The sequence below is a fragment of the Mastomys coucha genome, unplaced genomic scaffold (genome assembly GCF_008632895.1).
Source record: "Mastomys coucha isolate ucsf_1 unplaced genomic scaffold, UCSF_Mcou_1 pScaffold9, whole genome shotgun sequence".
Classification (NCBI taxonomy): Eukaryota; Metazoa; Chordata; class Mammalia; order Rodentia; family Muridae; genus Mastomys; species Mastomys coucha.
The window spans coordinates 60,040,336-60,054,191 of NW_022196915.1; the positions used below are offsets into that span (position 1 = coordinate 60,040,336).

At 38.6% G+C, this 13,856-nt stretch overlaps 1 protein-coding gene across 1 annotated transcript in view; it reads left to right on the top strand.

Annotated features, from left to right (window-relative positions):
- Positions 1-13,442, top strand: part of Sucla2 (succinate-CoA ligase ADP-forming beta subunit) — a 47,811-nt gene extending 34,369 nt beyond the window's left edge. Inside the window, exons 7-12 of the mRNA XM_031361299.1 lie at positions 8,364-8,525; positions 8,616-8,758; positions 10,194-10,314; positions 11,201-11,289; positions 12,670-12,768; positions 12,972-13,442. Coding sequence (XP_031217159.1) covers positions 8,364-8,525; positions 8,616-8,758; positions 10,194-10,314; positions 11,201-11,289; positions 12,670-12,744 — 590 coding nt within the window. The 3' untranslated portion in view covers positions 12,745-12,768; positions 12,972-13,442. The remainder of the gene's footprint in view (positions 1-8,363; positions 8,526-8,615; positions 8,759-10,193; positions 10,315-11,200; positions 11,290-12,669; positions 12,769-12,971) is intronic.
- The last annotated feature ends 414 nt before the right edge of the window (positions 13,443-13,856 follow it).

Here is a 13,856-nt window from a genome sequence, read left to right on the forward strand (position 1 = left end):
GGGCCTGTGGCTCCTGGCTGGCTGCTCAGGTCTCAGAAACTCACCCGAGAGAAAATGGCGGATCCCGCTCGGGTCTCTGGCCTAAGGTGCCTCCGGGCTGGCTGCTCCAGTCTCAGAACCTCACCAGAGAGAAAATGGTGGATGCTGCCTGGGTCTCTGGCCTAAGGCCAATCCAAAACTCTTTACTTTAGTTTTAGGCAGACCTTTTGATCAAGGACAAAAAGCAGAAACATTCTTCATCAAAATATTAGAACAGTCTCTAAGCCACTTACTAAAATTCTTCTCTGAAACCTCTTGAGCTAGGCCCCCCATATTTCAAATCACCCTCAGTACTATGTTCTTCTATGCTTTTAATAGTATGACCCTTTAAGACTCAAAGTATTCAATTGCTTTTCTTATCCAATGTCCCAAAGTTCACAATTCTCCAAACAAAAGCATGTTCAGGCCTGTCACAGCAATACCCCACTCCTGGTACCAACTTCTGTTAGGGTTCTATTGCTGTGAAGAGACACTGTGATCATGACAACTCTTATAAAGGAAAAAATTTAATTGAACCTGGCTTACAGTTTTAGAGGTTTAGTCCATTTTCATCATGGTGACATGCTAGCAGATATAGTGCTGGACAAGTAGCTGAAAGTTTTACTTGTTATCTGGAGGCAGTAGTCTTGTTGCATTTTTGCCATCAGTTAACATAGTAGGTTTTATCTTCAAGTTGATGATGAAGAAATGGTGTTTTGTCTAATTTATTCAGTTCTTTGATTTCTATTAATGTATATTTTTCATGTTTGTTGAACATGTTTTCTGTTGATGTTCTTTGTTACCACTCTTAGTTTTCTATTGCTGATAGAAATTACCATCACTTTAAATACTTTTCCCCTTCATAATTGTAAGCTAGAAGTCCAAAATCATTATCCAGTACGTTCCAGGTGTGAGCAGAGCTGCGTGTGTTCAGGGGCTCTAGTGAAGAATCTATGCCTTTGAGTTCTCCCCTTCCTGGTAGTGTTCCTTGGCCAGTAGGCACTTCATTTCAGTCTCTGCCTTTGTGGCCACATTGTTTGTTTCTCTTCTGTGTATATTTGTCTAGTCTTCTGCCTTTCTCTTGTATGGATGCTATGGTTCCTATAATCTTGGATAATTCCTGATCTCAGCATCTCTATCACATCTGTAGAATCTGTCGTATCAAGTAACAGTTTCTGTGAATTTGTAATCTCCTTGCTGTAGTACCCGGCTGGTATTAGTGTTCTTACTACTATGGTGACTTCTGGTTATTTTCATATCAATTTTTAATATTACTCAAAAATTAAAACAATGTAATGGAATATATTTACTCATCCTTAAAAATCTTCCTCTCTACCCTCATCTAGTATGTCTCTGACCTCATTTCTGGTTGTCTTTTAAACTATTCATTTTTATGTAAAATGTTAGAAAACATGTTCTTAATTACCTCCTTAAAGATTGCAAGCTCCATGAATTTTGTATTTTTCTTTATTTACTTAACCCTCCCTGGTATACAGACTCTTTGTTTATTAAGTATGTTAACTTCTTTTCTGGCATTGAGCTGAATATTTTCTTAATTATATTATTTGTTTAATTTTGCTTGCCTTGAACAAATTAAAGCTTTTAGTTTTCAGTTAGTTAGACCTCATTTTTACTTCTTTTATTTTCGTAATGAGATTATTTTCTGCTACCTTAAGATCAGTAACTATGAATGTGTAAAGTGTCCTTTTTTTATTGTTTCATATAAAAAGTTTTAAGTTTTTAAAGTTAACAGTGGTTTTACTGCCTCTTTTATAAAGCATGTACTTTTTGTACTATTGTTAAATTCAGTGTTGTTTTTCTGTTGATCTTTGGTACCCTGACCCATCACACCCAAATACCTGATTTGTAGATGTGATTATTTTGTATGTGGAGTGCACTATAGTATGTGAAAAAGTCACACATGGAAAGAGAAAACTGTGTGATTTCACTTAGGTAAGAGATTATGTTCAGTTCATATAGGCAGAGTTAGAAGGGCGCTTACCTGGCTTGAGGTGTGAGGAATGGGAAGATGCATTGGCCAGAATATGAACTTTCAGTTATGAGTAATTGATCTAATCTGCGGTAGGTGAGGCACCACACATTAAGGTGAAGAAGAAAGGATTATTTAGTTGACAGTTTTGGTTAGGGCCGGCTGTTTGGGCTTCTGATGAGAGCCTCTCTGGGTGATGGTTTTACAGTGATAAGAATACTTGACAAGTCACACCAAGAGGACAGGAAACCAAGGAGATCCAGAGTGCAGGCTAGTTCTTTTTATTTTTCTTTTTTTATTTTATGTATATAGTACACATTGTAGCTGCATAGATAGTTGTGAGTCTTCATCTGGCTATTGGGAATTGACTTTTAGGACCTCTGCTTGCTCTGGTCAACCCCACTTGCTCGCTTTGGTTGGTCTCGCTCACTCGTTCTGGTTGGCCCCGCTTGCTCAGTTCCTACTCGCTCCGGCCCAAAGATAGATTTATTATTCTAAGTACACTGTAGCTATCTTTAGATGCACCAGAAGAGGGCGTCAGATCTCATTACGGGTGGTTGTGAGCCACCATGTGGTTGCTGGGATTTGAACTCAGGACCTTCAGAAGAGCAGTCAGTGCTCTTACCCACTGAGCCATCTCACCAGCCCCCTTGTTCTTTTTATTACAGCTTGCTATCATATGAATTAGCCAGCATACCCAAAAGAGCCATGTTAATCCGTTCAGGGATCAGTACTCTCAAATGGTTGTTTGCAGTAGCCTTTCCTCTTAAATAAAGGTCCTACCACCTCCTCAGTACAGGACGAACCTCTAAAATGTAGGGGAATCCTTTTAAACCATATCCAAACTTTTTTAACACTTTAGCTTGGGTCTCAGCTTGTGTAGCAAGTGCTTTTACCCATGGAGCCATCTTTCTAGCCACTGTTGCTATTTTGAATGAGATCTTTGCCACCATTTATACTAGATGGAGACTGGAGTTTACTATAGATTTTAATCCTACCTATTGTTTTTATTTTTCTTTGTTAAAAAAGCCGTTTGTGCATTTCAGCTTGCCTTTTATGTTTTATCTTCTTTTTGTTATTAAACAGTTTTGAATTTTGACCTCACTAACATATATTCTAAGCATACTTAGGTTTGTATAGTTAAAAGAGTTTTTGAAAATATGTATTTTTCATTAACAAGAACATATCAATGCCAGGTTCTGTTGTAAGTACAAATGTGGGCCCCTTTAATTTTTCAATATAGACAGTTCTGTGAGTTGGATATTATTGCTACCTTTATAGATTATGAAACTTAGTGTCAAGATACCAGGCTTGTCTGAGGACATGTGACTTGTTGTAGAGATGTGCTTTCAACCCCAAACCAGTGATGAATCAAACCTGAGTTCTCAATAACCACACAGCTGCATGCCAGGTGTGTTTCTGCTCGGAAGGGACTGCTGTGCTGGGAGCAGGAGATGAGAATAGGGGTCGACCCGAGATAGCTGTAGCTGTAGCTGCACGCTGAGCAGAAGATCGTAAGCAGAGTGTAAATGGGAAAGAGAAGGCTTTTTTGACAGATTAGTTTAAATTTGGGCTTTGTTACCAGATCTACATTTCTTTTTACAGTGGTGTATTTACTTATTTCCACTGGAAACTTTAGACCAATTTAGGATATAGGCTTAACATTATAGATTGACAGATTTCCTTTAGAAGGTACATACTTAGTTTCAGAAGTATTCATTAAAATGTATTTATCTTTTTGTAAACTGGTAAACAGTTGTCATAAAATATATAGTATAAGTTTGGAAAAATTCCATAGCAGTCTTTAAAAGAAATTTTGGTAACTAAATTTAGAATTACTGTTTTGTGTAGTTTTTTAGGAAATATCTACCATGATGATGAAGTATTTTTCTTAAGTAGACTGTGTAGTTGAGTAATTGAAAGATGGAGAATTAAAAGACTTGTTTTAGTAATGGGAAAACAATATCTAAAAGCAGGCTAACATAAAAAGTGTATAGTGCTGGGTATACTGTGGTCCCTGCCTTCAATTTTAGCTCTTGGAAGGAGTAGGCAGGCAGACCTCGATGAGTTTGGCTTACATGGGGCGTTCCAGGTCAAGCAAGACTCCATAGCAAGACCCTTGCTTAAAGAAAAAAAGTGAATTTGCTTAAATAGCTTATCATCATTGTCATTAGAATCTCCTAAAGACCCTTTAGTGATTACTTCTCTTCCCTGCCGGAATTCAGTCAAATTGGATCTGCCAACTCAATTAGATAATCTACCTACTCAAATGCTAAACATCGGTAGGACAGAATCTGCCCTGGATTAGCAGATAACTTGCTCCCCTGGGTAGCTCACTACAAGAGATGATGTGTTTATAATACCTGCAGTTAATAGGCAGATAATTTGTTATTCAACCCTCTAGGGAGAAGTGAGTATAAAGAGGAAATCTTGATAGTAGTGAACCTTTGACGTTTTGACCTTAGCTCTCAACTCTGGTGTATTGGAGTGGATGCAGGTCATCTCACTTTGACATTGAGGCCACTGTTACCACTCTCAGCTAGTTTTTCTTTGGTCTCTAGGCACACCCGTGGCAAGCTCAGATGTTTGCTCCCAGAAGTTTCTAGTAAATGATATACTTATTGATAGGAGAAAGTGTTAGATGAATCCTGAAAAGTATTTTTTCTCATAGTAGATTATTCTCAGTCATGTTGTCTAATGCAGAATCAGGAAAGTGAAGTTAAACTATGACACTAAGATATTCTAAATACTCTTAATAAATAATGAACTGCCAAAGGATACGTCTGGGCCCCAAAGACCAAATGTAGTGAAGCTTAGCGGACTTTAGGAGCTGGAGCTCTGCGACTCAGTAGTTTATAGCTGTTACTACATAGAGAGTTACATCACGAATTCGAGGCAGAATTGGGATTGTGTTAGTCAGGACAACTTGGACTGCTTCTCACAGGAATGGACAGCTTTTTCATAGCCTTATAAATTATATTGTTTGGATTTCAAGTCTTTTATTGTGCCTTACCTTGAAAGTAGTAAGATATTTATAGACCCAAGTAGCTCATGGCTTCAGCTTTTCAGTACATTTACAGCAGCAGTAAACTCAAGCCTGGAGAATCCTAGCCAGTTAGGGTCTGTTGGAGATTGGTTCTAATGCTTTGATTCATTTGGGAATCTGCGTGTCCAAATGCTAAAGGTCCTTGTCCCCAGTTGGTTTTCGATTGATCAATAAAGATGCCAGTGCCCATTGCATGGCCAAAGAGAGACAGGGTGGGATCCTTAGAGTTTCGAGGGCTAGGATGCAGGGGGGGGGGAAGGGAGGGGATTGCCAGGATGTGGTGGGAGATGGAAGATGAGAGCTGCAGGAGAGAGAGCCTACGAGCCATGTAAGCATTTGGATAAGTGGCCACTGGCTACTTCCCAGATGGGGCTTGGAGTAGCAAGGGAAGGCACATGAGTGCCCAGTCATTGAATTAGCAAAGGTATTTCAAAAATAAGCTAATGTATGTGTGCCTTTCATTTGCACATTCAAAGAGTTCCTGGGCAGGTGGCTGGATGCACTTCACCCACAAAAATGTATAGCCAAAACTCACCACTACAGGGTCAGTTACCAGGTTCCCGAGACACAGTACTTTGTACTTAGGTTTCCTCTCAGCCCCTGTGAAGTCACATCAAGTATGTAGTGCTCATAGTGAGGGAGAGTTATCAAAAGTGCTAAGCCTTTTTTATAAATGATATAAATTTAAATATCTAGGAATTATGCAACAGTGCATCAGTATGCAACTCATGTAGAAAATGAAAGGTAAGAATTGTCATATTTTTGCCTTATTAACATTAACATGATGGGTGGATCATTTACTGAGTTAATCACTGCCTCTGCACTTGCATGCTTGTGTGCAGTGAGACTAAGGTTGTCAGCCACCATGTGGGAGCTGGGAATTGAATCTGGTCTTATGGAAGCACAGTCAGTGCTCTTAATTGCTGAATCACCTCTCCAGTCATAAGTTTCTTATTCCAGAGCTAAGGAAACACTCGAGTAGCAAACTGAACAAGAAATGGGCACAAGAATAAAAGGGTTAAAGTAAATGAAAAGGAAAGTATATGTTGTAGGCTTCTTTTTTCTATTTTTTTTTTTTTTTTTTTTTTTTTTTTTTTTTTTTTTTTTTTTTTTTTTTTTTTTTTTTGGTTTTTCGAGACAGGGTTTCTCTGTGTAGCCCTGGCAGTCCTGGAGCTCACTCTGTAGACCAGGCTGGCCTTGAACTCAGAAATCCGCCTGCCTCTGCCTCCCAAGTGCTAGGACTAAAGGCGTGCACCACCACTGCCTGGCTGTTTTAGGCTTCTTGAGTTATGAAAAGTAACAGTAGAGAAAATACTGAATATTAGGTTTAGAGAAAGGATAAGGAAAAGCCTATTTTTAGAGAGTTACAGTTAAAACACAACAAAGTATAAAAGTATAAACACTTAAGATGAAGGATTGTAATTCCTATTTGTCTTTGTCTTGGTTAGGGTTTCTATTGCTGTTGAAGAGACACTGTGACCACAGCAACTTTTATAAAGGAAAACATTTAATTAGGACTGGCTTATAATTCAGAGGTTTAGTCCATTATTGTTATGGCAGGAAGCATGGTTGCACACAGGCAGACCGGGTCGTAAAGGAGTGGAGAACTCTGTATTCAGATAGGCAGGCTGCAGGAAGAAACTGAGACACACGTCCTCCAGCAAAGCCACACCTCCTAGTAGTGCCAATCCAAAGCACCTCACTCTAACATTCTAGTTCAGTAGAGTAAAGATGTGCCTGCCATCACACCAGGCCCTCTGCTGATGGTCTTTGTTGATTATCTCTGTTGTCAGTCTCCCGTGGGGGGACTGAGGGTTGTGGTCTCAGTTATTCAAACCAGGAAAGTCCTTCACAGCTGACAAGGATTTCTATGACTGAAGTCACTTTCTGCCAGAACGCCCATCTGATATCTTAGATTTGCAAATTCTAACCTGATCACCTGGGTTTACTCTTTTGGGGCCTGTCAAAAGAGTTTTTTCAACCCAAATCAAGTCCAGACCTGCATTTCCCCTGAACTTGAACAGCCAGGTAATGAGGGGTGGTGCGATGGATCTAGAGACAGTAACTGAGAGTTTTAACTTTCCCAACTATTCTCCCAAGTTGAGAAGAATCTCAGCTTCTGAATCCTGTGCCAAAGTTGTGTGTCTGTGTTTACACGCTGTACTGAGGAAGGGATAACTGATGAACAGTGAAGTTGGAGAAGCAACCTCTAAGAGCTGCTTTGTGTTGGGCGTGGTGGCATGTGCTGCCTGTGCCCTGACCCTACCTACCCTTGGGAGGTTGGAGGTGAGGTGGCTCAGAGTCAGTGACCCAGACTCCAGGAGCAGGTGAGAAACACCGAAGCAAGCTCATCTGAACACTGCAGCAAGCTCCTTTAATACCCTCCACCTGTGCCCCATTGGTCCCAAGAAAGCATCTCTTCCCAAGAAAAAAGCAAAAAGCCCTTTTGATTGAGTGGTAAGAGCAGAAGCTAATTGGAGTGGGTATAAGAATAGATGATAGGAGCACTGGGACAACTAGTTTAACAGGTTAATGGTTCCTAAGCATTCTGTGCTTTATCAACCATTCATGATCTTGGGTTTCAGAGTTTTAATTTTTTAATCCCCTGTTCTCCTTTATCTTTTTTAAACTGTGAATTACGTTCTTAGTTTACAAGTCAATAGAAATAGACAAAAGTTATCAGGTCTATGGGCCATAGTTTGCTGACCTCCACTTCCCCTAATTCAAGTCTTTAGAATTTCTGCTGCTAAGGAAGGCAGAGGAGAGTGAGGAGGAGGTGGTGGGTTTGAGAGAAAATTCCATCAGTATTGACTTTGCTTTGCAAGTGTGTGGGAAGTAGCCATTGTTACAGTGGGTTGGGGTGGGTTTAAGATTGATCAGGAGACAGTTCCTGGAGTTGTAAGGAGCAGTACCTGGGTCCATGGGAGGATTTCAGCTAAGAACAGACAGGGCCAGCTCATTCTTGGAAAGCTGGCAGAATGTGCCATGTCTGTGAGGAACTGTTTCTCACTCCTTCCCTCCCTCTCTCCTTCCCTCCCTCCTTTGTTCTCTCTCTCTCTCTCTCTCTCTCTTTCTCTCTCTCTTTCTTTTTGTGCTAGGATAGATGCAGAAAAAGTAACTTTAGGGTTTTTAAAATTCTTGTATTTTCTGTGAGAATCAGTTTTAATTCATTGTTAACATGAATTAAAATACTTTGAATAAATAACCAATTAAAATGTGCTTTTTACTTTATACTAAAATGTGTTTTTATTGGTTAGTTCATTGTGTCTGTCATAAAATTTAGATTATTTTCTTCATTTTCCCCCTAAGTGTTGTGCATGGATGCAAAGATCAATTTTGATTCAAATTCAGCCTATCGCCAGAAGAAGATCTTTGACCTTCAGGACTGGAGCCAGGAAGACGAAAGGGACAAAGATGCAGCTAATGCAGATATTAACTATATTGGCCTCGATGGGAACATAGGATGTCTAGGTACCCAGTGCATTTTCACATTATATTGGCTTTGTACAACTTAATCTATTTTCTTTGTTCCTTACACACATCATCTTTCCCTTTTGGTAGTCAATGGTGCTGGCTTGGCTATGGCCACAATGGATATAATAAAGCTCCACGGAGGGACTCCAGCCAACTTCCTTGATGTTGGTGGAGGTGCCACAGTCCAGCAAGTAACAGAAGCATTTAGACTCATCACCTCAGATAAAAAGGTAAGGGTGGAGCGTATGTGGTAGGATTTGAGGTGTGTGGAGAACCGTTGATGGAATTAATGTTGACATTTACCAAACAGTGAAGAAATTTGATTAAATTAGATAAAGATACTATTAATGCCTCTGGTGAACTGGCATGGGAGCTATTCACAGGGGAAGTGACCTTGGTGATATTATTTAACTGCAGAAGCCTGGAATTGTAAAAATATATGTACCCAAGAATACTTAGCTCATCAATAAATATTATTGATGTTGTTAGTTCTTTGGTATTAGACTTTAGGAAAAAGGAAATGCTAGAAGATACTAGGAGCTGGAAAAGTACTCCTTCCTGTTTAGAATTAAAGAAAAAAGATTTATACTGTCTTTCCCTTGGAATCCTATAAAGTTATTTACTACATGTATTATTATTATTTTTTTAACTACAAATTCAGCTAAAATGAAGCACAGTAGGTGTTGGTTCCTATTGTAGAAACAATGGTTAAGGATTTTGGAATTGATGTGGTGAACTTGAGTCGTGACTACCTCATAAATAATTGGCTATAAACATACTTTTAAAAGCATTATTTTCTTGTTATTCGTGTGTGTGTGTGTCTGTGTCTGTGTGTCTATGTGTGCATGTGGGTGCCCATAAAGCCAGAAAAGGATCTCATACAACTGGAGTTATTGGTGCTTGTGAGCCACTGAATGGGGGTGCTGAAAACTGAACTCTGGCTCTCTGCAAGAGTAGCAGACACTCTTAACCGCCCCAGAATGTTTTACTTCTTATAACGATTGGAGATATATTTGCAAGTCCTCAGCATATTTGGGAAAATTGAGGCCTTAGGAACTAGGGAGGTGAGGAACTAGAACTTGTCCTCTCAGTTTCTTAAAAAAGCCACTGAAAGAGAGAGAGAGTAAACTGGTAGAGGTAAGATCACATCAGGAGGGGGTTGATGTCCAGGGTAGACAGTTTAAAGAAGAAGAATAGAGACTGAAAGAGCTACTGGAAGACCTTTTGAGAATAGGCAGGGTCAGCTTGTAAAGGACTGAGCTATGATTAGTTAAAGAGGCTGTGGCCAGAGGAGACATAGTTGTGAGGTATTGTGACCAGGGCATGTGTCAGAATTGGTTGTATTGGTAGGGTGGAGTGAAGAGAATAGTAGGGATGAATGCTAATGGAGATGTCTGCTGTGACAGTGCTGTAAGGTAGGAGCTGAGAGGATCGTGCTGCTCAGTAGGAAGAAGGCTGGCTTACAGCGCTTGTGTTATATGAATATAGTAGAAAACAAATATAAGCCAGGTATTGAAGTTAGTGGTTGTAAGTCCTGGTGGTAGTGGACTGGGAAATAGAAAAGGAAATAATGGTTTTATCTGAAATTGTTGACAAGGAATTGGTTTTTATATCCCACTGTTTTGGGAGAAGAGAATACTTATTTCTTTAATTCTTTATTAATAGGTGCAGGCTATTCTCGTCAACATTTTTGGAGGAATCATGAGATGTGACGTTATTGCACAAGGAATCGTCATGGCAGTAAAAGGTTTAGAGATCAAAATACCTGTTGTGGTGCGGTTACAAGGTGAGTGTTGGTGATCCTGGTTCTTTCTAATTGTTTCAATGATGCAGTTGTAAGGTGCAAGGTTAATTTAAAAAATGATCTTGCAAATAGCTATATCTTTTCACGGAAAGTATTAAACACAAAACTTGAAAAATGTTATTTTCCTGTTGCTGTGATAAAATACCCTGATCAGAGGCCTTTAAGGAGCAGTTTATTCTGGCTTATAGTTCCAGAGGACAGGCTGTCCACAGCAGTGGAAAAGGCACTGGGGAGGAGCAGGGAGCTGACATTCACATCTCAGTCACACATAAACTGTCATAGTCTGTCTCTAGTGATGTACTTCCTCCAGTAAGGCTATTTGAAAGTTCTGTAACCTCCTCAGATAGTGCCAGCAACTATGGACCAAATGTTCAAGTACATGAGCCTGTGGGGACATTTCTCACTCAAACCACCACAATGTGATTTTGTCATTGGTTTTTGTTTTTGTCTTTCAAGGCAGGGTTTCTCTGTGTAATAGCCCTGGCTGCCTTGGAACTCACTTGTAGATCAGGCTAGCCTCAACCTCACTGATATCCTCTTTCCTTGCCAGGATTAAAGGTGTGAGCCACCACCACTCTTAAAGAATTTTCTACATTGGGCAAAATGCTTGAAGTTCTGCTTTGTGTAATGTGATGTGCTTTTTATTTGTGATTTATTTGGGATTCTGACTTTGCTTTTATTACCATGGATATGGAAATACAAAATATTTTACTAGGTAGTTCCAAGCTCTTAGAATATTTTTTTTAAATTAAGTATTTGTGTTAAATAGTAGAAATTCCTGTGCTGAAATTCTTAGTGAGAAAAAGATTCTAAGTGCTTTGTATACATATTTAAGTTATTTGCTTCTATTTTCATAAATTATTTCTAGGTACACGAGTTGATGATGCTAAGGCATTGATAGCAGACAGTGGTCTTAAAATCCTTGCTTGTGATGATTTGGATGAAGCTGCTAAAATGGTAAGTGGGCTCTAATGACCCATGGACACATTTGTGATGTGGAAAGGATCTAGATCCCTTTAAATTCTAAAATGAGCCAGGTAAGTAGTAATATTAGTGCTTCAGGAGAGCAGGCTTAATTCTGGGGAGTGACAGCAATAGATACACATACTGTTATGATGGAGTTGCAGTGGGGGATGAAGATTGTCCTCAGCCTTATACTACAAGGAAAAGCAGGACTTTGTATCCAAGGATCTAGATGACTAGTCAGCAAGTGGGAAATTAAAAACAACGTAACAGAGGGAAGATTCAAATTGACAGTGTAGAAGAGTTTGTAGGCAGTGAGATTTACAAATTCTTTTTCAGAACCTCTAATACATCCATCTTAAATAATGGTCAATTTATACCCAGTCTGGTCTAATCTATTAGCTAGTAAATCCCCATGTGCAGCATTTTATACTTCTCAATCAAGTATATGAAGGTGAATTAGTATGATGATGTAAAGAAATTACTATTATTTAAGTGGAATACAGGTGTTCTGATTGTGACAATTCAACAATTATTTTATACCATCTAGATTCTTTGTTAAGCTTGTGGTCAAACTGTTTGCACTGCAGTTGGGTAATATACAAGTATATTTCTTGAGCTATAGCCCTCCTGTTTTAAAATAATCCTCCTCTGGTGTTTTTTTGACAAGTACTATGTTATGGTCCTATACAGTCTCAGTCTGGGTTTAGTGATTGTAACCATGAACATCATCTGTTTAGCATGTTCTTCTGTCCTCTGTATTTTCTCCTCAATTGGAAGTTTAGTCTGTAGTATTGGCTATCGAAATTCACTCATTTAAAGTCATATACTTCTAACTCCAGGCTGTTTTTTTGTTTTTTTTTAATGTTTTATATTTTTGTAACTATTCTCCTTGGAAAGAAACTGAATTTTGGTTTTAGACATGTCTTATTTGTATAATATTTCGTACAGAAACAGGTAGATATTCTCATATCATACAGAGCATTGGAGTATTTGTTGGTTATTGTTACCTCACAAATTGCCTTACACCAGCAATTCTTATTTCTAAACTTCTACCCCAATACATTAAGCTTATAAGCTTTTTCAAGGTAGGTTTTATTTAGCTATGCTTTGAATTGTGGGGTGTCTTACAAGGATACTTCCTGTTTGTTCTTCAAGATAAAAGTTATCAGAATATATTTAATTGAATTATAGGTTATGAAGAATGTCAAACTTGATAATCTTTTGTCAGTTCTTACTAGACTGTACTGTGACTTGTAGCAATGTCAGAATAGACCTAGTGTTTTAAATGGAAACAGTTGTGCTTCTTTTGCCGTGGTTTATAATGGTTCACCTTTTTACGAACATACAAGTATGCCCTATTCTCTCTTTCAGGTTGTAAAGCTCTCTGAAATAGTGACCTTAGCCAAAGAAGCCCACGTGGATGTGAAGTTCCAGTTGCCAATATGATCAAGACCTTGGTGATGGCTACGGGTATTAATGTGCTATAATTCTTTATTATACTGTGGTCTCTCCTAGTGTCCCTTTTCTTTTAATGTATGGAGAATGTAATCACCACATAGGCACATATACCTTTGAAAGCATTTATTTGGTCTGCCTTTGATTCTGCTGCTCAGAGTGGACTGTTTATATAAAGAATGTCTGATAGAAACTTACGGTGGTCTCTTTTCTTGCAGCCATCTTTTTTGCTTCCTCTACAGAATGTCACTTGCAGTATGCCTGTTTTCTGGTGTTGGATACAAAGTTCTTCATTGATAAGAGTCCTATAAATAAAATTACTACAAAGATAAAGCTTTATTCCTTAGTATGAAAATATATCTAATAGCAGCCTCATTAGGACAATGGTATGTTACAAAATGTTTTATATAAGAAATATTTATCTTCAGCATCAAATGGCTCTTAAATGTATCACTCAATATTTATACACAGAACTTGGAAGCACTCCTCAGAATATCTTTTAAGTATTTTAGAGAAGTAACTTGCTGATTATTTGAACATCATTTTAATCATTACAGGACAATGATAACTGCAAGTCTTCATGATTCTGTGGTGGTAAAAACACATGCAGACTGATAAAAAAGACACTTATGAAGAACTTGGACAAAATTAGAATGCCAGTTTAAGTTAATAAAAGTTTCCCAATGTAATTTGGAGTAATGTTTTTTTTTTTCTTTTGAAGTAACAGGTATTCATGTTATTAATTGGGCTAAGGAGCCAATTTATAGATCATACAACTGGACATGGCAGTACATACTCTAAAGTTTTAGAAGTCTTGTTTACAAATCTACTGTCTGCTACATACTGCTATTTTTGTCACATGCATATTTGTACCTTTGACTGGTGGTATGAAGTGGGGATAACCTGTGGATCGCTTACTTAAAAATCCCTTTTAACACCTGAAATCTCAGATTGATAGTTAACGTAGAGTCCTGTATACTTCTGTAGTTTCTCTGGAGAATATAGCACATTTTAAGTGTGTGTGTGTGGGTGACTTTGGGGATAGGATTGATGGCCTCCTGTGCCAGGCAGGCACTTGACTACTACTCAGTAGATGCTAACCC